Source organism: Orycteropus afer, unplaced genomic scaffold (genome assembly GCF_000298275.1).
Source record: "Orycteropus afer afer isolate SDZICR_OR568_19922 unplaced genomic scaffold, OryAfe1.0 scaffold00008, whole genome shotgun sequence".
NCBI lineage: Eukaryota > Metazoa > Chordata > Mammalia > Tubulidentata > Orycteropodidae > Orycteropus > Orycteropus afer.
The window spans coordinates 4,272,613-4,296,914 of record NW_006921595.1 but is presented as its reverse complement, the minus strand read 5'-3'; the positions used below and the strand labels follow the sequence as shown (position 1 = coordinate 4,296,914).

The 24,302-nt window shown below is 38.5% G+C and overlaps 1 protein-coding gene across 1 annotated transcript in view; it reads left to right on the top strand.

Annotated features, from left to right (window-relative positions):
- The window catches only part of CHN2 (chimerin 2), a 216,190-nt gene extending 192,114 nt beyond the window's left edge, over positions 1-24,076 (top strand). Inside the window, exons 7-12 of the mRNA XM_007945518.2 lie at positions 9,017-9,101; positions 13,920-14,093; positions 16,861-16,938; positions 19,669-19,806; positions 21,446-21,551; positions 23,905-24,076. Coding sequence (XP_007943709.2) covers positions 9,017-9,101; positions 13,920-14,093; positions 16,861-16,938; positions 19,669-19,806; positions 21,446-21,551; positions 23,905-24,076 — 753 coding nt within the window. The remainder of the gene's footprint in view (positions 1-9,016; positions 9,102-13,919; positions 14,094-16,860; positions 16,939-19,668; positions 19,807-21,445; positions 21,552-23,904) is intronic.
- Positions 24,077-24,302: the final 226 nt, after the last annotated feature.

Below are 24,302 nucleotides of genomic sequence, written 5' to 3'. Positions count from 1 at the left end.
AACAACAACAACAACATTTTTGTCTATAGGGTGCTACTGGCATCTAGTGAGTAGAAGCCGGGATGGTGCTAAAAATCCTACAAAGCACAGGACAGATTCTCACAACAAAGAATTGTCCAAACCCAAAAGTCAGAAATACTGAGGCTGAGAAATCCTGGTCTATTGATAAGAAAAAGCAAAATTTCTCAACTGTGGCTCTTGTTGTCTCTTAAAAGTCTAGAACCAGCACTGAGCTGATTATATGTTTGGGTGGTGTCTACACTGACCCGTCAAAACACACCTGTTATAAAACCACTAGAGAATGCTTCCTTCCAGATTCAGCAGACATGAAACAAGTAACACCCTGTTCATCTAGAAAGAGCCAAGTAGAGGATACTCACTGAACGACTGGAATTTTTCTTGACAACGTTTCTTGTTCTTGTTTTCACTGACTGACCATTCCTGGGCTGTTAGTTTAACATCTCCTCTCTCCCATAATATCACCTTATATTTTTTGGTGTTGTTGTTTGAGTTCCAGGCAGACCATGCCTGGTATAATAGAGTTGGACAGACATTCTTCCTGTCTAGGGTATTTTCTTCCTGTCTAGGGTATTTTAGTTACTGCCCTAAAGTTTACAAAATGTTCTTTCCCTGAAAAGATATTCTTGAAAATCAATAAACTTCAGAGAATGGAAAAAGCTGATCAGTGGGTTTTCAAGATATGAGGTATGGTTGTTGAGAGAATGGATGTAATAACTCAACCTCAAATAAAATAGGTACATAGAGTGCCTCCAGCACTTACATCCAGATTACTGTCTAGAAATTTTCCTTCTGAATCCAAAAGAAAATTGAACAGTATACCAGCCATGAAAACAAACAGTTGCCCATCACAAAAAGGAAATTAGGCAATGGGCCTAAAATAATGTTTAGCCAAGTTTACATTCCCCTCTGTTCCCATTTCGTTTTCCTTCTGTGGGAATATGTGTTTTGGGGGACATTGCTATTGAAAAATGTCTGCCTGCATTTTTTTTGGCAGGTGAAATGAGATAGAAGGTATGGAACTAATGAACATCAAATGCAATTTTGATACATTTTTTAAAAATATTGTCATATGTGACATTTTAGAATATCTGTGTTTTTGTCTCTTGTATTTCCTGAAACGATCACAACGCCAGTTTCTATTTTGTCCATAATATGTTTCATGAATATGTAGTAAGTATTGTAGCTACTCTCCCAATATTTAAGCTTTGTATTTTCATTTTTACTCCATGGTTACTTTATCCCCTGGAGGTGTTTAAGAGAAGACTATTTTGTCACTCCTCTTTTACATGACCTACAAGGAAAAAAAAAATGCCTTTGAAAACCAAGCCCACCTTCCTTGGCCTTTGCTCATGCTGGTCTCTCTTCTAGGAATGTCCTACCCATGTCATATGATCCCTAGTCAATACAGTCACTTAACCCACCAGCTCAAGTTGGTGGGTTGAATTTGTATCCTTCAAAGGCCAGTTCAAATATCACTTTCCTCCATCTCTTCAGGAAGACTTGATTACTCCCTGCATTACACTACCATAAGATCCTAATACGTGTTCTAGTTTATCATCTAACATGTAATTCACTGCCTATGTTGTCCATTTATTCTTGTAGGAAATGAGATCCTTGAGTGCAGAGAGTTCTGTGCTCCTCTGATGTGTTTCAGCACTATACCTCCAAGGACTAATACAGTATCAGGTTCAAAATGGACAATCAGCTTATAACTATTAATAAATGAATGAATAATGAGTGATGGATGGATGATTATGGAAAATAATTCATATGTCTGGAATCCCTCCCCCACTAATTTGTAATGCCACTTCTGAGATATACCAAGTTCCCATATACCTGTGATTTAGGTCCTGACCTCTCTCCTACGAGTCTGTTTGTCCATCCTGCATGGTATTTTGGTTTTTATAAGTCTTGATATATGGTGGCCTGTGTTTTCCTTCATTCTTCTTCTTATTCAAAATTATCTTGGCTCTTCTTTTGCCCTATATTTTTTCATCTTGTCAAGTTCTGTGAAAAGTTCTGTGGGAATTTTGATTGAAATTGCATTGGATTTATAAATTCATTTAGGGGATAATTGCCATAGTTAATTGCCACATATGAATGTGGAATATCTACCCTTTTATTTATGTCCTTCATGTCTTTCATTTAAGAATTTATTATTTTAGATATTTGCTGCTTTTGTGAATGGAATCTTTAATTTTTATTAATTTTTAATAGATTAGTTGTTACTTATATAAAGGAAAGATACTGATTTCTTCATGCTGCTCTTATATTAAGAAAACTTGATGAACTTCATTAGTTCTAAGAGTTGGTCCATATATTCTCTTGAACTTTCTAAGTAGCTCATCATACCATATATAAATAATGACATTTTTGCTGCTTCTTCCAACCATATTTCTTTTTCTTGTATTATATGGGCTAAACTCTACAGTATAATGCTCAAGAGAAGCATTAAGAATAGGCAGCCTTATCTTTTGCTGACATTAAAGACAAAGATTCTTATGCTTTAATTTTAATCTGATGTTTATTATGTGTTTTTGATAGATACCTTTAATCAGCCATTTTATGAGAATTCCCTGTATTCCTGGTGTGCTAAGTGTTATTATTGTGAATGGATGTTGAATTTTATAGGCTATTGGTATTTTAATTTTTTTAAGTGATTATGTGGTTTCTCTCTTTTGTTTTGTTATTGTGATGAATTCTAGGAAAATGTAAATGATCATAACTTCCTGGAATAAACCCTCTTTGATTATAACTTTTTAAAATATAATGCTACATTCAATGGGAGAATATTTTAAGATTTTTTTTTTTTGTATTTATGTTTATCATTTAAATTAACCTATGATGTTACTTTCCTATACTGCTTTTATATAGTTTTGGAATCAAGATTATATTGTTCCTGTAAAATGAATTGTCAAGCTTTCCTTCTACTGTCCTCTGGAATACTTCATACTGGGCTAGGGATTATTTGATTCTTAAAGATTTGTAAAATTTACCAATAAAGTCAGTTGGGATCAGTGGGTTTTCTTGAAGGTACATGCTTTACTGCAGATTCAATATTGAATGAATATAATTGAATTTAGGTTTTCAATTTTTTTTTATGTTTCTATGTTACATTACGTTTTGATAGTTTATGTTCTTAAAGAAAATTGCCCATGTAATGTAACTTTTAATTTTATGGATATAAAATTAGTATTCTCAAGGTTTTTGTTTTATATTTTCATTGCATCTGTATTTTATGTCCCCTGCTTCATCATTTGTGACTTTTTTCTTAATCAGTTTTGTCCAAGGCTTATAATAAATTTTTTAAAAATTACTTTTCAGTTTTTTAATAACTGTTATTTTATCTTTTATTTCTTTTTCATTATATTTTGCTGTCATCTTCACTTTTGTTGATTTTACTATGTTCTTTTTCTATCTTGAATAGGACATTTAACATAATTTTCAGCATTTGTTTTCTAATATATGCACTTAACCAAAAAGACCCAAACTCACTGCCATCAAGTTGATTTGACTCACAGCGACCCTTCCTTGGGTTTCCAAGGTGGTATCACTATGGAAGTAGATTACCCAAAAGCTTCTATAGTCTACAAGGAGAGTTTTCTTTGCCTTTCCATTATAAATGTTTTCACATTTCTATTAAGATTTCCTCTTTGATGCCTAAATTTTTAAAATCTTTTAAATTTTCAAATATATTGGGGTCTGGTTATCTATTATTATTGATTTGTAACTTTTATTTCATTGCAGTCAGAGAATATGGTCTGTAATGGTGTTGGCTATTTAGCATATGTTGAGGCTTGGTTGATAGTTTGTGTAAATGGTCCAGGTGTTTTTGAAGAGAGGGTGTTTTCTTTGAATTGCTGGGTATAAATTCCTTTTATATTCAGTATATTAACTTCATCTATTTTTAGTTTCTGTGAATAGATGTTAAAAACCACTATAACTGTGGATTTGTCAATTTCTACCTGCAATTCTATAAATTTTTGCTTTACATTTTTTTGAGGCCAATTTGTCATGTACATATAAGCTCAGGATTGCTATGTCTCTGATAAAATTAGGTCTCTAGTCATTATATTATGGACATCTTTAACACTAATAATGCAAATGTATGTATTTGAATCTGTATAGCTATTTTGGGTTTCTATTGGCTTGCGTTAACTGGGTATGTCTTTTCTTATTTCTTTACATCCAGGGTATCTGTTGCTTCCAAGATATCTGTTGCATAATGTTTAGACTATGCTTCTTGCAAAAATTTAGAAATCTAAACTGATAATCTCTTTATGTGATGAGTTATAGCCATTTATATATATTGTGATTAGAAAGAATATAAAGAACTTCTGTTTTGCTTTTTCCCTATTTACCATGCTTTTTCATTATTACTTTCTTCTCCTTTCCTGCTTTTTATTGGCTTGATCAAATCTGTTTTATTTTTCCTTTTACTTTATGCTTTCAGCATTTATATATTTTATTTCACTCTTTCAATTTATACTCAAAATTTTAATATATGCATAACTGACTTAAAATCTGCCTCAGTTAATTAATAACTCTATTACATTCCCCACACAATAAAGATGTTAAAATGCTGAACTATCTTTATACTCTCCTGTTTTCTATGTAATTTTTTCACCATTTTTAAATTCCCTAAAATTACTTATCATCATCATGTTATTGTTGATTAAATTGACCCATGTTAATCAGTTTCTTGTCTCATCATTAAGTAATAGCTATATATATATGTATGTGTGTGTATATATATATATATATATATATACACACACACATACATATATATATAGGGAGCTCTGGTAGCATAGTGGCTAAGACACTTGCCTGCTAACCAGACGGCTGGCAGTTCAAACCCACCAGCCACTCCTCGGAAGGAAGGTTGGGCATTCCTACTTCCATAGTGATACTGCCTCGGAAACCCAAGGAGGGGTCGCTATGAGTCGGGGCCGACTCGATGGCACATAACAACAACAAAAAAAAAATGAAATAGAAGGCAAAGATAAAAGAAAGAGAATCTTGCTCCTTCCTCTTGGTTTTATTTTTTTCTTATTGAAATATTTCTTTTAATGAAAATCTGTGAGTGGAAACTCTTGGCATTTGTCTGAAAATATCTTTATTTCCTACTTACTCTTGAATGGTAGTTAAATGGGTTTAGAAGTTAGTTTAGAGTTACTTTCTTTGAATAGTTTGATGAAACTGTTTCATAATCTACTAGTCTCTGTGTTGATAAAAAGTTGCTTTGAACATAATTGCTGTCTTTTTGTAGGTATCCTGTTTTCTAGGGTTTTGCCTGTCTTTTGGTACACTGCATTTTCACTAAAATCTCCCTAAGTACAGATTAGGAGCTCTGGTGGTTTAGTGCCTAAGGCATTTGATTGCTAACTAGAAGACTGGCAGTTCAAACCTACCAGCCACTCCTCGGAAGGAAGATTGGGTAAACTAGTAGTGATACTGCCTCGGAAACCCAAGGAGGGGTTGCTATGAGTCGGATCCGACTCTACAGCAGTGGGTTTTCTTTTTAAATATAGATTAATTTTGATTTCTCTTGCTTGAAACTCATTTAGCTTTCCATAGTGTGGCTGTTTCATGGCTTTCACTAATTAAACAAAACTCTCAACCACGTCTTTGAATCTTACTTGCATATATGCCATAAACTCCATCACCTCTGTCCTACTCAGCACCATCATTCTTTTGTTTATCACTCTTCTGCATCTCCAGTCTTCTCTACCTATTCTGTCAATCCCCTCAACAAGTCAACATGCCCTAATATTTCTAATCTTTTAAAAAAAAAAAAAAATCCTCCCTTGACCCCATGTCTCCCTCCAGCTATCCTCTTGCTCTGCTGGACAGCATAGTCAAACTTTTTAACCAGATTGCCCACACACTTCTCTGCTTCCTTACTTCCTGTTTACTCTTCATTGCACTTTAATCTGACTTCTTCTCTCACTAATCCAAAGAGGCTGCTCTTGCCAAGGTTTCTAATGACTTCCATGTGCCTGAGTCAGTGCTTATTCCTCATCTAACTAGTCGTCTTAGCGGCATTCAACATAGTTGATCTTTCCTTTCCTAAAACACTTTCACCTCTTAGCTTCTGAAACACTTTATTCCCTTGATTTTCTCTAAATACTGGAGCACCGAGGGCTTGGAGTTGAGCTCTTTTCTTTATTTTCTACTTTCTCTCCCAAAGAGTTTTTATCCATTCAAACAACTGTTAATATCATAATTGTCCAGAATGGCCAGATTTATACTTCTAGCCATGACCCTTCCTCTGACCTACCAAATTATGTATAAATTTCTGTTTGACATTAACACTTAGATATCTCCACTGCTGTCAAGTCAGAACCAACTCATAGTTAGCAACATTTAACCTTACCTTTGCCACACCAAGTTCTTGAATCTCTTCCCAGAAGTGTCTTCTCTATCTCAGTAAATGGCACTATCATCTACTCAGTTTTTTTTTTTTTTTTCTGACTATTTTATAGTGGTTTGGGTGACAGTTTATATACAGATCAAATTAGTTTCCATTCAACAATTTATACACATTTTGTTTTGTGACATTAGTTTTAATCCCCTCCATGTAACAGAACTCTTCCCACTTCTTCCTTGGCTTTCCCATTTCTATTCACCCATCTTTCCTGCCCCTTCCTACCTTCTGAACTCTGTTTTGGGACAAATGCTTCCCTTTTGGTCTCATGTGGTTGATTCTTCTGAGGAACACTTTCCTCACAGGTGTTACTGTTCACTTTATAGACCTGTCTATTGTTCGGCTGAAAGGTGATCTCTGAAAGTGGTTTAAGGTCCAGGTTTGAAGGATATTTAATGGCCATAAGCTTGAGGGTTGCAAAAGTCTGGTATTTGCTATAAATTTGAATTTTGTTCTACATTTTCTCCCACTCTGTCCAAGATCTTATATTGTTATCCTGATCAGAGTGACCAGTAGCAGTAACTAGGCACCATCTAATTCTTGTCTCAGGCTAGTAGAGGCTGTGGTTTGTGTGGTCCGTTAGTCTTTAAGGCTGATTATTTCCTTGAGTCTTTGAATTTCTTAGGAAAACCAATAGTTGTATCTTAGATGGACACTTGCAAGCTTCTAAGACCTTAGTTGCTACTCACCAAAATAGAATATAGAATATGATCTTTATAGACTATGTCATGACAATTGACGTAGATGTCACTCTAGAGTATATTCTTAAGCCCTCAAGCCCACTGATGCATTCTCTCAAGGTATTTGATTATGACTAAGAAGTCTGAATAACTTTGCCCCCTGTATACTCTACTATTTAAAAAACTCACTGCTGTTGAGTCAGATCTGACTCATAGCGACCCCTCCTTGGGTTTCTGAGGCAGTATCACTGTGAAGTAGATTGCCCAATCTTTCTTCCGAGGAGTGGCTGGTGGGTTTGAACCACCAGCATTCTGGTTAGCAGTCAAATGCCTTAGACACTATGCCACCAGAGCTCCTATACTCTACTATATACCTGGATATTTTTGCAGCACATGCAAATACATATGTAGAAATATCATCTCTGCCAAACCTATATATAGGAGCTCTGGTGGTATATATAAACAGATTTGATGTGGGTCTTAAAGAAGTGAGGAATCAAGAATGACTCCTAGGTTCTAGCATTAAAAACTGGGTTGATGGGATGGCATATGGGAGTACACTCAAGCACATATATAGGTTTGTTGTTGTTGTTGTTACATGCTGTTGACTCGGACCCGAATCCTAGCAACCCCTCCTTGGGTTTCCAAGGCAGTATCACTACAAAATAGACTGCCCAACCTTCCTTCCGAGGAGTGGCTGGTGGGTTTGAACCACCAGCTTTCTGGTTAGCAGTCAAGTGCCTTAGGCACTATGCTACCAGAACTCCTTTTGCTTCTATAGCCCTATTGGAGTGGTTTTATTTTATTATATTGAATTGATCTTACAAATTCCACGGTATATTAACAGTTGACTTTGCTGCCACAGTTAGTCAGCAGGCCTTTCAGAGAATTTCTAGTAAGCTGCTAAGAAATCTATGATTGTTGAATTTTCATAATGTTTAACTTTTAATAAGACATTTTACTGAAGCAGGTTCCAGTACCAAGTTTAAGCTAAGTGGGCCTCTACATAAATTTTGACATTTTGGCTATGTGAAGGGAGCTCTGGTGGCATAGCACCTAAGGCATTTGACTGCTAACCAGAAGGCTGGTGGTTCAAACCCACCAGCCACTCCTCGGATATGGATGCTGTCTCAGTGGAAGGCAATTCTAAAGGCCCTCTTTGAAGCCTACATTTTCAGGCAACATCCTCCCTCTTTTTATGCCCCTTTTGGGCTTCAAGCCCTGGAGTCTTCTAATTATCCCATAATTATGTCTTATTTATACCTGCATGAAAATTCCACAGATAGGGCTACCTCAGTGAAACCCACCCAAAAAACTCATTGCCATTGAGTGAGATATTCATAGCGACCATATAGGACAGGCAGAACTTCCCCATAGAGTTTCTAAGGGTGTAAACCTTTACAGAAGCAGAATGCCACATCATTCTCCTGCCAAGTAGCTGGTGGATTTGAACAACCAACCTTTCAGTTAGCAGCTGAATATGTAACCACTGCACTAACAGGACTCCTCCTCAGTCAAAAGGACACATTAATTGAATTCTGCCTTCCCAAACTTGCTGAGCTAAATGCAGGTTGTAGCAAATGGCTCCAACTATCATGGGTCTGTCCACACAATGCCTTGTTTTAGGTGGTGAGAGTCTTGTTCTGAGCTGGTGGCATGGTCCTATAATCTTGCTGTCTCTCCACATTCCTTTTTGACTCTGGCCTGAGGCATGGTGGATCCATGGAGGAGTTTGAAAGATCAGAGCACAGCTTCGTTTTCTCCAGGTTGTTTGCAGCTCTGTGAGGGATGCTCACTCACTCTGCTGCCTTTGTTTCTTCATCTGTTTGCTTCATGTCCCATGACTCTGAATCTCAGTCATTTTATTTTTCTTTTTGGATCACAGGTCCACACGTTCCGAGGCCCACACTGGTGTGAATACTGTGCCAATTTCATGTGGGGACTCATTGCCCAAGGAGTCCAGTGCTCAGGTAGACCAGAATTTTCTTTATCCCTTTCTAATTACATAAGATGTCACCATGTTGAGCTGGAAAGTATCTCTCCTAAGCTGGGAAATAGGCCCAGATTTGTTCAAAAGTCTAGCTTTCTGCAAGGTTCAAGGCAGCCCTGAGCTTAGTGGGGAGATTGATCTATGTATTTGTAAGAATGAGAAAGAGTACTTTTGTTTATGCAAGGAAAGAAAAGGAAAAGAAAAAAATAAGTAAAACACAAGCAAGTAGACTTCCTTAGACATCTGCCTGCCTCCCAGTACAGGCTGTGGTTTTTTGTGGTTATTGTTAGCCACCACCAAGTCAGCGCCCAACTCATAACCCGTGCACAACAGAAGGAAATGTCACCCACTCCTGCATCATCCCATGATTACACAGACCGGATTATTGTGATCCATAAGGTTTTCATTGGCTGATTTTTCAGAAACAGATCATCTTAATCTGGATGCTCCATTGAAACCTGTTCAGCATCGTAGCAAACACACAAGCCTCCACAGACAGAAGGATGGTGGCTTACACATGAGTTGCATTTGGGTGGTAATTGAGCCTGACTCTCTTATATGGAAGGCAAGAATTCTACCACTCTCAACAACCAGTACTTCTCCCCCAAATAGGTTGTTGTTGTTGTTGTTAAGTGCCATCGAGTCAGACCTGACTCATAGCGACCCCTCCTTGGGTTTCCAAGGTGGTATCACTGCAGAAGTAGATTGCCCAACCTTCCTTCTGAGGAGTGGCTGGTGGGTTTGAACCGCCAGCCTTCTGGTTAGCAGTCAAGGGCCTTAAGCACTATGCTACCAGAGGTCCCCCAAATTAGGTAGTAGTTATTAAAAGAAGAAAAAGCATGTGCGGTGGAATTGCATAGAGAGAAAAGCCATACTTCTTTTCTGTCCTCACCTTGCTAATAAAGTCAGGATATAGAAATGGTAATATATACCAGGCACTGGGCCATTATTCTTAGCTGCTGTCAAGTCAGTCCCCAACTCATGGTGACCCCATGTGTTACAGAGTAGAACTGCTCCATTGGGTTTTCTTGGCTGTAATCTATGTAGAAGCAGTTCACCAGGCCTTTCTTTCACAGTGCTCCAAGGGGGTTCAAATTGCCAACCTTTAGCTTAGTAACCGATTATACTGAGAGGCTCCTTAGGTGCTGGGCTGAGTGCTTTATAGTTATCATGCAATTTAACCTTATCAACAGGCTTTGGGGGAGGTGCCATTACTCTCCCCATTATAACAGAGCAAACTGAAGCTTACATGTAATTTTTAATAAGTAAGTAGGAGAACATTGTTCAAGGCAGTCCAACAACAGAGCTCACAGTCAGTTTTTTTCTGCCATCAGATTAGCACTGAAACCAAATCTTGATTTGATAGCACATATTTTCAAAGCACTTTGAAACTTAGGTGTTTTTCCAGCAAGAGTTGAAGGGACACACCCATTGCAAGCAGTATGCAACATATCTTATTAAGATATATCTAACCAAATAGTAAAGAGTTGCCAAATTAATGTGTATTTAGGCTTCCTAATTCATCTTGCCACGCTTTTTCTGGCAAGCAGTTGTGGCCAAGGAGCAAGAACAGCCTACTGTGATAATTGAATGGATTTCCACCGACACCATGACTAATTTCCTCCTTGCTGGTGGGTATAATTTTGAAAAGGGCAAAATTCTTATGAAGGATTTAAAATAAAAGAAGCTAATAATACTTCAATAAGATGATCTACTTCATATACCACCCAGTTTGGTTCATAAGACCCATAGCTCCTTAAATCTTCCTCTCTGGCTAGAAAGGGATTCCTTAGCTTTTACCATATAAATAAGGAGCCCTGGTAATGCAGTGGTTAAGTGTTTAGCTGCTACCAGGTTGGAGGTTTGAAACCACTCAGCAGCTCTATGGGAGAAAGACCTGGCAATCTGAGCCTATAAGGATTACAGCCTAGGAAAGCCAATGGGGCAGGTCTTCTCTGTCACATGGGGTTGCTATGAGTCAGAATTGACTCAACAGCACACGACAACAATAACAACCATACAAACACAACAATCACTGATGCCCAGCTAGATACTGGGATGCTCCAAGTAGTTCTTATGTATGTTAGATAACACTTGGACTTCACTTACAGTTCCTCCACCCCACCACAAGTCCAAAAATGTTGCAGATACCCTGATGAAGACAAAGGACTAACTCACCAGGTTTTACAAAGTATCTCTTGGCTCAAACCCTGAGCAAAATGGTAGAATATCACAATTACTCAGTGGACATTAATTTGGCCAGTCTAGATTATATCTAGCAAAAATATCCCTAAGTGTTGTAATTTCAGCAGAATTTTGGTCCAAGGTCAATATTATCAGAACAAAATCCCAAGCTTCTCATTAGCTGTGAATGCCAACTTTCTCTAGTAGTGAAGGGTTTTCTTTGTGTTTGTTTTTCTTTTTTTAGATAAAACACGTTCTATAGCTACACTGTAAGTAGTCTCCAAAGGCACTGTTTATCCTTGTATTTCCTAAGAGTAGTAGGAAAGCTGAATATTGATCATTAAAGGCTAGAAGGATCCATCATTGCCCCTTGACTCTTCATATTTTACATTTTTAAAAATATATATCTTTAAATCAACTAGATTTTATTTGTAGCATATGGAACTGTGTTCATTTTCAAAATCAGAATCTTTTTGTATTTATTATAAATACCTTCATTTTAATAAAATATCAATATTTGACTCTACACAGATAAACAGCCTAGTGCCCATCTTAAAATGAAGTTTGTATGAATATAGTGAAAATTTATTAATGAAATAGCTTAAGAATAGCTGGCCAAGTATCCTTATATTTTCTATCCCTGTATTTGCTGTTTAATTTTTTTACCTTAATACTTAAATACTGTTGTTGTTAGGTGGCATTGAGTCCATTTTGACTCATTGTGATCCCATGTGGTAGTGTAGAACTGCCCCATAGGGTTTTCTAGGCTGTAAACATTACGGGAGCAGATTGCTGGGTCTTTCCTCCATGAAGCTGCTGGGTGAGTTTGAACCATCAGCCTTTCAGTTAGCAGCCAAGCACTTAAACACTGTGCCACAAGGGCTCCTTTAATACTTACATAGTGCTTACCCTATTTCAGATACATTCCTGAGCACTTTACATATATTGACTAACTTGATCCTTATAACAACCTTAAGAGGTAAGTGCTATTACTATCTTCCCCTTTGTGAAAGAGAAATCAAACAAGAAAATCAGTGAATTATATTTACTCAATTCCCCAAAATCTATTTAGACATTCACTAAATAGATCTATCCAAATAATAGTGAAATTTACTTGAGCTTTATTAAATTTCTTATGTTGCTAAAACTAACATGCATCAGCATTGTTTTTTTTCTTCAGAGGGAGGGTAGGCAGAGAGAATTCAGTCAGTAAACATTACATGAAAATCACTTAGAAATTACCACTGATGATTTTACAAAGATTCGGATCCTCAGAAATCCTGAGTGTGATTAAGTGCTTTTTGGCAAAGCAGCTGATGCCAATATTCATTATCATATGTGTGTTTATGTATATAATGTGCATATATAATATTATTATTCATGCCTAGAAAAATAATATTAGAAGGCACTTTGAGTAAGTAGCACGTTAACTTTGAACAACATCAGCATTAAATTTTTATTTCCCAGAACGCAGACCATGCCTTGTTATTGTCAGAGGAATTCCGTCAGTGGATACCAACTGCTAACAAGGCTTTTAATGTGCTCATTGAACTTAAAATCACCTTTTCAGCTTTGGATCTTGATAATGTGCTTTATGAATAATTACTCTAATCATCATATTACCTGGCATTGTTATAAATTGTAAACTCTCAGGTACTCTCACTGGTGTCCAGTTAGGCATTATTTCCATCTCATAGGTGTCAAAATAAGGCAGGTGGAAAAGAAAATTGTCTACCTGGAACTGCCCAACGAGCAGAAGGGATTGGAAACTATGGGATAACTCTCCAGGAAATGACAAGAGGATGCCAGTGGTCTTGGGCTCCTCAAATCAAAGATTAACATTTCCTACAGAGAGAGTGGGGCATTGGTGGTTCACTGATGGAACTCTCACCTTCCATGTGGCAGACCCAGGCTCGACTCCTGACCATTGAGCTTCATGCACAGCCACCACCTGTCTGTCAGTACAGACTTGCATGTTGTTATGATGCAGAGCTTTCAAAGTAAGATGGTCTAAGAAGGAAGTCCTGGTAATCTACTTCTGAAAATTAGCCAGTGAAAACTCAGTAGATTCCAATGATCTGATGCACAGCCAATCATGAGGAGTGTACAGGACCCAGCCCATTTTGTTCCCTTGTGCATGACTTGAGGGCTGACTCAATGACAGCTACCAATGACAGAGAGAGTAACCATGCCTTCTATAAAAGGAGCATCAAGAATTGAATGGAAACAACCTGCAAAGGTCCCAGGTGCCTTTTATGAATCATAACTAGCTCTGGGAATTCAAACCCAAAAGCCCACTATGGACCCAAAGCATTCCAGCCCCCAAAGGGGAAAAATATACAGCCAACCTAGCTAATTACCTGAACTATCTCAGTGAACTGTTCCATTCTATAATATAGCTACAGGGATGGCTTGATGACAAAAACTGAATTATAACAGAGTGTCATGAATAAAGATGAATTTCATATTCACCTTGTGGAATGTGTCACCTCCACATGGAATGTTCCAGAGACCTGCATCAAAATCTTTTTCTTTTTCTTTTTAGTAACATATCATTTGTGTTGGTCTTTGACAAAAGGGCTGAGCAAGGCTAACGTGGCTTCTTTGTTTACAGACTGTGGATTAAATGTACACAAGCAGTGTTCCAAGCATGTTCCCAATGACTGCCAACCAGATCTTAAGAGGATCAAGAAAGTGTATTGCTGTGACCTGACAACACTCGTGAAGGCTCACAACACTCAGAGGCCCATGGTGGTAGATATATGCATTCGGGAAATTGAAGCAAGAGGTTTGGAAAATATTCTTTACTATAGTGATTTTTTTTTGTACTGTTTATTTTTACTGTTGTCAAGGAAATGTTCTTATAATTGTTAAATTGATTCTCCACTGTTGTTAGGAAAATGGCCTACACATTTACGCACATGCAAACTAAATCCAACCAATTAGATCCATTTCCATTTCCTATCCAACCAATTATATCCATTTCCTTTTCCTATATAAGCTATGCATATACACATTCAACAGTTGTTTACTGAGCATTCATTATGTGCTGTTGTTGTTGTTGTTATGTGCCGTTGAGTCAGCCCCGACTCATAGCGACCCCCCCTTGGGTTTCTGAGGCAGTATCATTACGGAAGTAGATTGCCCCATCTTCCTTCCGAGGAGTGGTATTGATAATATAAGTCACAATCCCCACCTTCAAAATTCTTACTGCTGTGTGAGAACTCAGATAATTTTGTAGGTGTACGTATTCAAAACACCATGGAGAGATTTTAATCTCAATTGAGGACAATTCAGAAATGGTTTATGGCAGAGGTGAGGTTTGAATTGAATCTTAAAAAGTGCTCCTTTAAATAAAGAAAGAAATTATTGATCAGAACAAAAGAAATTATTGATCAGAACATGTTTCCTGTCATATAAAAATTTACTCCTAATATCAATTCTGTTTATCTCAAAAGAGAATTAAAATAGTTCATCTATGCAATGAAAAATCAAGAAGGAAAGGAAAATAGAAACATGTCAAAAGGTTCCTTATGTTATGCTTGAGTCATCTCTTTAATTGTGCTACTATTTGGTAACTATTCAGTGTCATGGGAGCTCTGGTAGCATAGTGGCTAAGACACTTGCCTGCTAACCAGACGGCTGGCGGTTCAAACCCACCAGCCACTCCTCGGAAGGAAGATTGGGCAATCCTACTTTCATAGTGATACTGCCTCGGAAACCCAAGGAGGGGTCGCTATGAGTCCGGTTTGACTCGACGGCACATAACAACAACAACAACAACATTCAGTGTCATATTGAATGATACGGTGGACCTGATCTGGTTAGGGAGAACTTGGATTGCTGGATGTGACTTGGATAATTGGGCCACGTATAAAGCCTTTGGAAGGCTTTAACCATTTGTGCCATATATGTACTCTGCTATACTTTATACCCATTATTATGTCCAAATTAGACTAATACACTCTATGGATTTTTAGTCATTGGCCAACCATCCTTTTCTTTCTGTTGTTGTTGTTATGTGCCATCAAGTCAGACCTGACTCATAGCAACTCCTCCTTGGGTTTCGAGGCAGTATCACAACGGAAGTAGATTGCCCAACCTTCCTTCCGAGGAGTGGCTGGTGGGTTTGAACCCCCAGCCTTCTAATTAGTAGTGCCTTAGGCACTTTGCTACCAGAGCTCCTCTTTCTAGAACAAAACAAAAGAAGACATTATATCTTGTTATTCCAAGCCTGTTACAGGTAGGAAATTATTCTCTGTCCCATGAAGAATGAGATCTATAGTTATTCTATTCCCCTAGGATTGGCTCCTTTAATCTCAAAGCCTTTTGATTACTTTGGCTGTCAGAGTAATTGGTGCTTTAGGATCTGCTGCCAGTATTGACACAAAGGTACCAGATTAATACAGGGACATCCCAAAGAGAAGAGGGGTACCTTGACCCTGTATGCATGACTAGGACAAGTAACCCTAGGTGCTGCTGTTTAGAAGATTTTGCAATTTGCGGTCAGATCAGTAACCTCTCTAGAATCTGCAATCAGGGCTAAGGACAGTGAATTGTTATATGTCAAAAAGGAGCTCTGGTGGCATAGTGCCTAAAGGCATTTGACTGCTGAAGGCTGGCAGTTCAAACCCACAAGCCACTCCTCGGAAGGAAGATGGAGCAATCTACTTCCATAGTGATACCGCCTCAGAAACCCAAGGAGGGGTCACTATGGAATCTGACTTGACAGCAGTGAGTTTCAGGAGCTCTGGTAGCGTAGTGCTGAAGGCACTTGACAGCTAACCAGAAGGTTGGTGTTTCAAGCCCACCAGCCACTCTGCAAAAGGAAAGACAGGGCAGTCTACTTCCATAAAGATTTACCACCTTGGAAACCCAATGGGGGTTGCTGTGAGTCAGAATCAACTCAATGGCAGTAGGTTTCATTTTGGTTTGGACAAATAAATAAACTCTAGGAACAGAAACTAAGCCTCTTTCTTAGCCTAAATATATAGTGATAAAGTTAGATTTTATTTTCCTGAGTTATGCATTGTTTATATAATCAGTCATAGGAAGTTATAACAAGTCATTACCAAGTAGTTAAACATTTAACATATTATTTATGACAAAAAGAGGTAAAATTTTGATTGTTCCAATAAAATCAGGATAACATGTGTCACACACATGCATGTGTGTACCTAGCAGAACACTACTTACAATAGAGCACATGGGTTAAGATGATGTTGAAGAAAAGCTGGGGAGCTGCTCAGTACAGTGTGTACCTGGCCATCCGACAGGCAACGGGAGAGAGAACTAAGGTTGATGAGATCCTGAAGCATTGGTCAGCTTTGCAACGATAAGCAGGAATAAGACCACATCTCCATTGGCTCCCCACAAGCCAATAACAATAGGCTTTCACTGGAAGTGGGAGGGGCACAGTCCAAATTCTGACATGGCATGTATAATCTATAAGAGCACTGATAATATTTTCTCATTTCCTGATAGCATACTGTGTACATGAGTCTTTTTAGATGTTTTGGAGCTAATGCTAAAGAATCAATCTCTCCATTTACTAGGATTAAAGTCAGAAGGCCTTTACAGAGTCTCTGGGTTCACTGAACACATCGAAGATGTCAAAATGGCATTTGACAGAGGTAGGCTCATTCTTCTTTAATGCCACCCGACTTTAGTACCCTGTCTTTTGGCATCAGATTTTATTCATATTGGGAATTGGGTTTCACAGCGACTGACAGCTGTTATTCAGGAAGCTGAGGAACAGCAGTTTAGAAATTTCATAATTGTACTTCTCTGGGGAAACTGAGTTCTGGTTGCACCATGGTTAAGGCAATTGGCTGCTAACCAAAAGGTCAGCAGTTCAAACCCACCAGCTGCTCTATGGGAGAAAGATGAGGCAGTCTATTTCTATACAATTTACAGCCTTAGAAACCCTATGGTACAGTTCTATTCTGTCTTATAGGGTCACTATGAGTTGGAATCAACTCAATGGCTGTGGATTTGGTTTTAGTTTGGGGAACTGAGTCACCTTAAAAGCTCAATTCCCTCATTGGAGAGTGAATTTAGAAGATTACTTGAATGAACAATCAGCAGTTGGTGCCATTTAAGATTCTTGACTTAGTTGCCTAACATTCATGGCCAATACACATGGCACCAAAGTACCCCTCTGCGTTCCCCATCTCAGGTTCCTATTGATTCTTCTTCTTTTCCCACAGTCCTTTTCCCAAAGCTCCAAAGTAGGAAAAGGAGTATCCCCAGAAGTAGGAGAAGCCAGTAGACATTTAACAGAGAACTCCTTTTGTTCTTTATGACTGTGCCAGATTTTCCCTAGGCCATGTTGTCTCTCAGTCAGATATTATAAGCCCACCTGGGGAACCTGTTAAAAATGCACATTATCAGGGCCCACCCTGGAGACCATTCAGTAGGCCTGGATGAGCCTTGGAAGCTGTATTTCTAATGAATAATCTAAATAATTCTGATGTAGCCAGCCGGTCAAGGGTTGCAACCCCAAGCCTCCTGGATAAAGCCTCTACTTTGTAGCAGTTTGCAAGGTCTTCGAGGATCTGGCCTCCCTAACAGCTCAGGTTCATCTCAATTTTTCCCCTGCCCCCCATAGTACTTTATACTCCAGCAATACTGATTATACCTTACCTGTTTTCACCTGGGCTCATTGTTGTCTTGCCATCTGAAATGTGTTCACATTGCTGCTTCCTATACATCTACTAATCAGGTGTCAGTTCAAGTCTCTCCTCTTTCATGAAGCCTTCCTGACCTCCCTCAGCTGACCTAAGAGCTTCTTTTCCCTTTTCCATCCCCCCATCCCACCTCTCAGCTTTTCACGTACATATAGACTAACAGAGAGCTCTGCTGGTGTAGTGGTTAGCATTCAACTGCTAACCAAAAGGTCAGTGGTTTGAACTCACCAGCCACTTCGTGGGAGAAAGATGAGGCAGTCTGTTTCCATAAAGATTATAGCCTTGGAAACCTTATGGAACAATTCTACTCTCTCCTAAAGGGTCGCTATGACTCAACGGCAGTCAATTCAGGTTTTAGAGTACCAGTCTTCCCATTTCTTTGTAATTGTCTAGTTGCCTGCTTGACTCCCAATCTGATGAGCAGCTATTTGAAGGAATATCCCTTTCTTTGATTAACCAGGGCTTAACAGAGTTTAAGACATAGTGGATTCTCAATAAACATTAAATATGTAAATAAACATTTAAATTAATAAATATACTTTTAGTGTTTTCGGTATATCAGCAATGTTTTTATCCTCATCTAAATTTGCAGAGGTATTTATTCTTTCAATTCTGCGTATAAAAGATGATACTAATATTCCCTACATGATTGAAACTTTAATCCAAAAAAAAAAGCAGTAAATTATAATCTGTGGCAGTTGAATTGGACTAATACTTACTAATGGTTAAAAAAAAAAACACATAAAATAGGTCTTGAAAAGTGATGGTAAAAAAGTGATTAGAAATATAACCGCTTATACATGAGTGGTGATTCAGTGGTAGAGTTCTCCCTTTCTTGTTGGAAACCCAGGTTCAATTCCCAGCCAGTGCACCTCAAGTGCAGCTACTACACATCTGTCACTAGAGGCTTCTATGTGTATGATGCTGAACAGGTTTCAGTGAAGCTTCCCACTAAAGTGGAAATAGGAAGAAAGGCCTGGTGATCTGCTTCTGAGAAATCACTTGATGAAAATCCTATGGATCATAGTGGTCCGATTTGCAACCAATCATGGGGATGCACAGTACCAGGCAACGTTTTAGTCCATGATGTCACCATGAATTGGGGGCCTGCTCGATGGCAGCTAACAACAATGACACACAGAGAGAGGTTGAAGTTTCTCAGATTGAATCCTAGGTGATGGGAGAGGGGAAGGATCGTGCTAAAAGATTCTTCAGTGAGTCTGAATGGGACAGGAGAAACTAAATATATTCAACAATTATGTGTGTGCATGACCTTCAAATTTCAGTCCAAGGAAGACTGCTGGAGATATAAGAACTTCTTGATGCCTTTTTATTTCAAATTAGATTGTGATCCTATAATTCACCTTTGTATCTATGATACAAATTACTGTGCTAAATTTCTATTTAGCCAATTATCAGGGCCTGGAACCCAAAGCACTATTTCAAGTCCATTTCACTACTCCTTTTGGCAGCACTTTCTCTCAGACACCAACCTTGCTCTCACCCAATTGCTTTTTGTTATCTCCTATACCTCAGTGTTATTAGAAGCAAAAGTAGTTAGCTGAGACTTGTAAAGGAACATTCGTTATTGGATTTTTTTTTTTCAATTCTGTGCATGCTTTAACTTGGTGAAATAGGTACTAATTAGGAATTGGATCATTGATTCTTTTGCAGATGGTGAAAAGGCAGATATATCTGCCAACATCTATCCAGACATAAACATCATTACTGGAGCCCTTAAACTGTATTTTCGAGACTTACCCATTCCTGTCATCACATATGATACCTATTCCAAATTCATAGAAGCAGCAAGTAAGTATTGAGAATTAAGTTTTCATTTGGAACAAATTTTTACATAAAATGCTTTGGACCTCAAGAAAATTAAAACTCAGAACTGTTTAAATTATTGTGTGAGCTGCATGCTTTGCCAAGTGAGGATCCAACAGTACAGTTAATAGAAAACCAGGCAGAGTTCACCAGCTAAGTTGAGCCAGTGCCAAGCCAGCTAGACCAGGCTGAAGCTGGGTGCCAGATAGTTCTGCTTTCCCTATCATTCCTTATATGCTGAGAACAGCATAGTTAGAACTCTTCTCTTACATGTTGACAACCTGAATGTGTCTTCAATGAAAAAGCAGATGTTGCTCAATGAGGATTGCACAGATTAACTTTCATCTGTTAGAACCTCATTGCTAATTAATTAAAGTAAGTCACTTTTCAAGTTTTTCCATGGATGCTGTTCAAATTTAATAATATGCCAAGAATATACTGTGTCGAGTCCTATACGAGAACCCAGCACCACTGTCTTCTAGTTTAATCTTCCTATCTAGCCAACCACACAAGTGTTATCATCCCCATTTTACAGAATAGGAAAGCCAAACTTAGGGAGTTGAGCCCACAGTTCCAGAAATGGAGCATCCACATTAGCTTTCCTCAGGCCGTGGTTGTTTAGTCAGTGGCTAGCACTCAACAGAGATCATCTGGGCCCCTGCTGTCAGGAGAGAGGGCCAGAGTGCAGAAAGAGGGCTGTACGTTGACCAGGATTAGGCAAGAGCAAGGAAGGGGAGATTCAGATGCTGAGATATATGACATAGACATCAAACCTACTTTGTTATTGTTAAAAAATAATCTTTAAAGGTTGAAAGGCATATGTACATACTGCTAAGTGTAGTCATGAGATGCTTGATGGGAAGATATAAGCACAGGCTGTGATTAGCATGAGAGGGACTTCCCAGATGAAATGTGGCCCTACTCCTTGGTAAGGGCATTTCTTCCTGGGATGTGATTGGGCTACAGGGAAGGTTCTGGAAGCTAGGTACCCTCCTTCCTAGGAGGAATGGGGGAGGGCTTTCTTTGAGTAGCAGCCAACACCTATCAGAGACCCAAAAGGCAGAAGCATGCATACTTCCTTTCATTGTCCATGTGCCTGGTATCTAACTTCCTAATGTGGGCTGTACATCAGGTTAACCATGCCAATACTTTAGTGAAATGTGACATTCGTGCAGGATGAGTTGGCTGCCTCATCTTCCAGTGCCCTTGCACTGTATCAGATTTTCAGTTATGGAGGACTGCCAGGAAAATAATTATTAGACAACTGCAAGATAACGCTACCAAGTGTGTTAGCGTTTAAATTAAAGTTTGTGTTAATGAAATTTCTGGTCAATCCAGCATTCAGAAAACAGATCAAGCAGATTCCTGCAGGATAAGGGCTATGTCCAACCCCAACCACTTACATAGTGGACATTCAGTGAGTATGTGGTGCTCAGCCTCAAATTCAAAGTTTACACAGGTAAATTGATTAAATGAAATAATACCTGGAATTGCATGAATTTACTACACTTTCTCCTATCGATAGCCAAAGCAAACAACTATATCAAACTTCCTGTTACTTCTCTGAAAACCTTAATTTGATGTCACAAATCAGTGTGATATATGCTGTGTATCATCTTCACAGAAATCCCCAATTCAGATGAGAGGTTGGAAGCGGTACATGAAGTGTTGATGCTACTGCCTCCTGCACACTATGAGACTCTACGATACCTAATGATTCACCTCAAAAAGTAAGTTGCCTGCAAACTCTTATCGCCCCCTAGAGGGGGCAATACATTAGGAACAAGTCAACAGTATTGTGTAAACACTAGGTGTTTATACAATAAACAAAAAAGAGGTTTTTCTTTTTCTGAGGCCCTATCCAGAAACCAAACCCACTACCACTGAGTCAATTGTATAGTGACCTTATAGGACAGAGTGGAACTGCCTCATAAGGTTTCCAAGGCTATAAATCCTTACAGAAGCAGACTGCCTCATCTTTCTCCATAGAGCAGGTGGTGAATTCAAACCACCAACGTTTTAGGTAATAGCCCAATGTTTTAACCACAGAACCACTAGAATTCCCATATGCCCTATAACTCAATAAGATGTGTAAATACATTGTTCAGATTCAGGTTATCAGAGGAGGTACCATTTAGCTCAGGATAGTCCAATGTTGATTAATTTATTAAATTTAAAAGCATAACTAATATTTGAATAAGTAATTTTATTTATAAGGTGCCCTGGTGGCATAAATAGTTCAGCACTCAACTAATCATTTGGTGGTTTGAACCCATCCAGGGGCTCCATAGGAGAAAGACTTGCCAATATATTTCCATAAAGATTATAGCCAAGAAGACTCTAAGGGGCATTTCTGCTGGATAACACAGGGGGTCACTATGAGTCGGAATCAACTTGATGGCACCTAACAACTAATAATAATTTCATTTATTGCATTTAAGAGCACAAGAAATTTTTGGATATATAATAGACTGTATGAGAAGTGGCTTTACTTATTTATAAATTATTTCTTTAGTCATGATCAATATCTAATTGGTAGCATAGTGCCTAAGGCACTTGACTGCTAACCAGAAGGCTGGCGGTTCAAACCCACCAACCACTCCTCGGAAGGCAGTTTGGGCAATCTACTTCCATAGTGATACCTCTTCGGAAACCCAAGGAGAAGTTGCTCTGAGTTGGGTCCGACTCGATGGCACATAACAACAACAAAAACAGAGTTTAGAAGACAAAACATCTCTATCCAAATAAGTGCTAACATCTTCCAGCTGAACCTTAAATGCCGGTAACTTAGTATTTTTATCATGGTGCCTTAGCTAGGCATCTTGCATGGTCAGGTGCAATGCCTAACTTACTAGGAAGATGTGAGCATGTTGATAGTGAAAAAATATCCTTTCCTACCTTCTTCTTAGCTTTGCAGCATGAAAATAATGCAAGCTGAATTGACCTTCCTAAAATAATGCAAAATGGCCAATCCTAATTTGCTATGAGAGAATAGACACAAAGAGGTGGCTTTCTTCACAAAACTGCACATATTTGCATTATAATCTACTCTTCTTTGAGGGAGAACTTACCCTCTTTTAGATCTATCATGAACATTTTTCAACACCTGAATTTCTGAAAACAAAAATTTGGGAGATTGTAACTTTCTTCCACAAGGAAGGTATTAAGTCAACTTTGGAGTTTGAATTTAATTCTTAAGGCTTGGCAGTTCTTATCAGGATGTTGAAATGATGATTTTTCAATTCCAACAATAATTACCACTCCAGACCTCATCCTGTGGGAGCTAGAAATAATGTACAACTGCTTTCCCATTTGGCCACATTCCAGCCACACCCTGTTCCATGATAATGGCCTGGCTATTCCTAAACTCATGGGAGTCCTATCCTACCGTTAACTCTTCTCTCCTGGCAACAGCCCTGACAGCAGACAGGGAACCTGCCCTCAGTATTCCTGCTCTCCAGCATATACACAGACAGGAAGGCAACAGCGAGTGGAGAAAAACAACTTCCATATAAACACCAAAAACTAAACCAGCTGCCATTAAGTCAATTCCAACTCATGGTGACCTCTTGTGTTTCAAAATGCAACTGTTTGCTCCATGGAATATTCAGTGCCTATGATCTTTTGGAAGGAGATCACAAAGCCCTACTTCTGGGGTACCTCTAATGGGATCTGAACTGTCAACCTTTCAGTTCATAACCAAGAACTTAACTGTTTGCACCACCTAGAAATATGTGTACACCTTGGGGCAGATAATTATCTGCTTTGCCCTCAAGCCAAAATTCCTTGAATGATAGTTCCACATTAATTTCATGAGAAGTTTCGAGTTTCTAATTTTGAAGATCGTGTCAATAGTAGGTTGACTTAGTAATTCACTTTCACTGGCTGAAGGCAAAGTCAAGAATCTAAAAGAAAAATAAAAACACAAAAAACAATTCCTACTTTTCTATAATTGTTATTCTTCTATTTTCTCTTACAGCTTCCTAAACCAGAGAAGGTCTTGGGGGCGTACATACATAAAGAGTCCATAGTTTTGTTAACAAGTCTATATAATGTCTGTGTGTGTGTATGTTTGTCTTGCAGGGTGACTATGAATGAAAAGGACAATTTAATGAATGCAGAAAACCTGGGCATCGTATTTGGGCCTACCCTGATGAGGCCCCCAGAGGATAGCACCCTGACCACTCTTCATGACATGCGGTACCAAAAGCTGATTGTGCAGATTTTAATAGAAAACGAAGATGTTTTGTTTTAATTATCCATCGGGGAAATGAGCTGAATGGCCCCAGCCCTGTCTAAGTTGATAAGGCTAAGGGAATAAAAACATCTCTTACGTTTGATTTGTTTTTCAAACAAGTGACAGAATTTCTTGGACCGCAGTGGATTGCCAAGTCGGGTACCGTGTCTCATAGACACATGCCTCCTCCACGTGAGGACAAGGGTGAGGGCAAGGAAAGCCCCCCACCTTGGGTCTTTTGCTG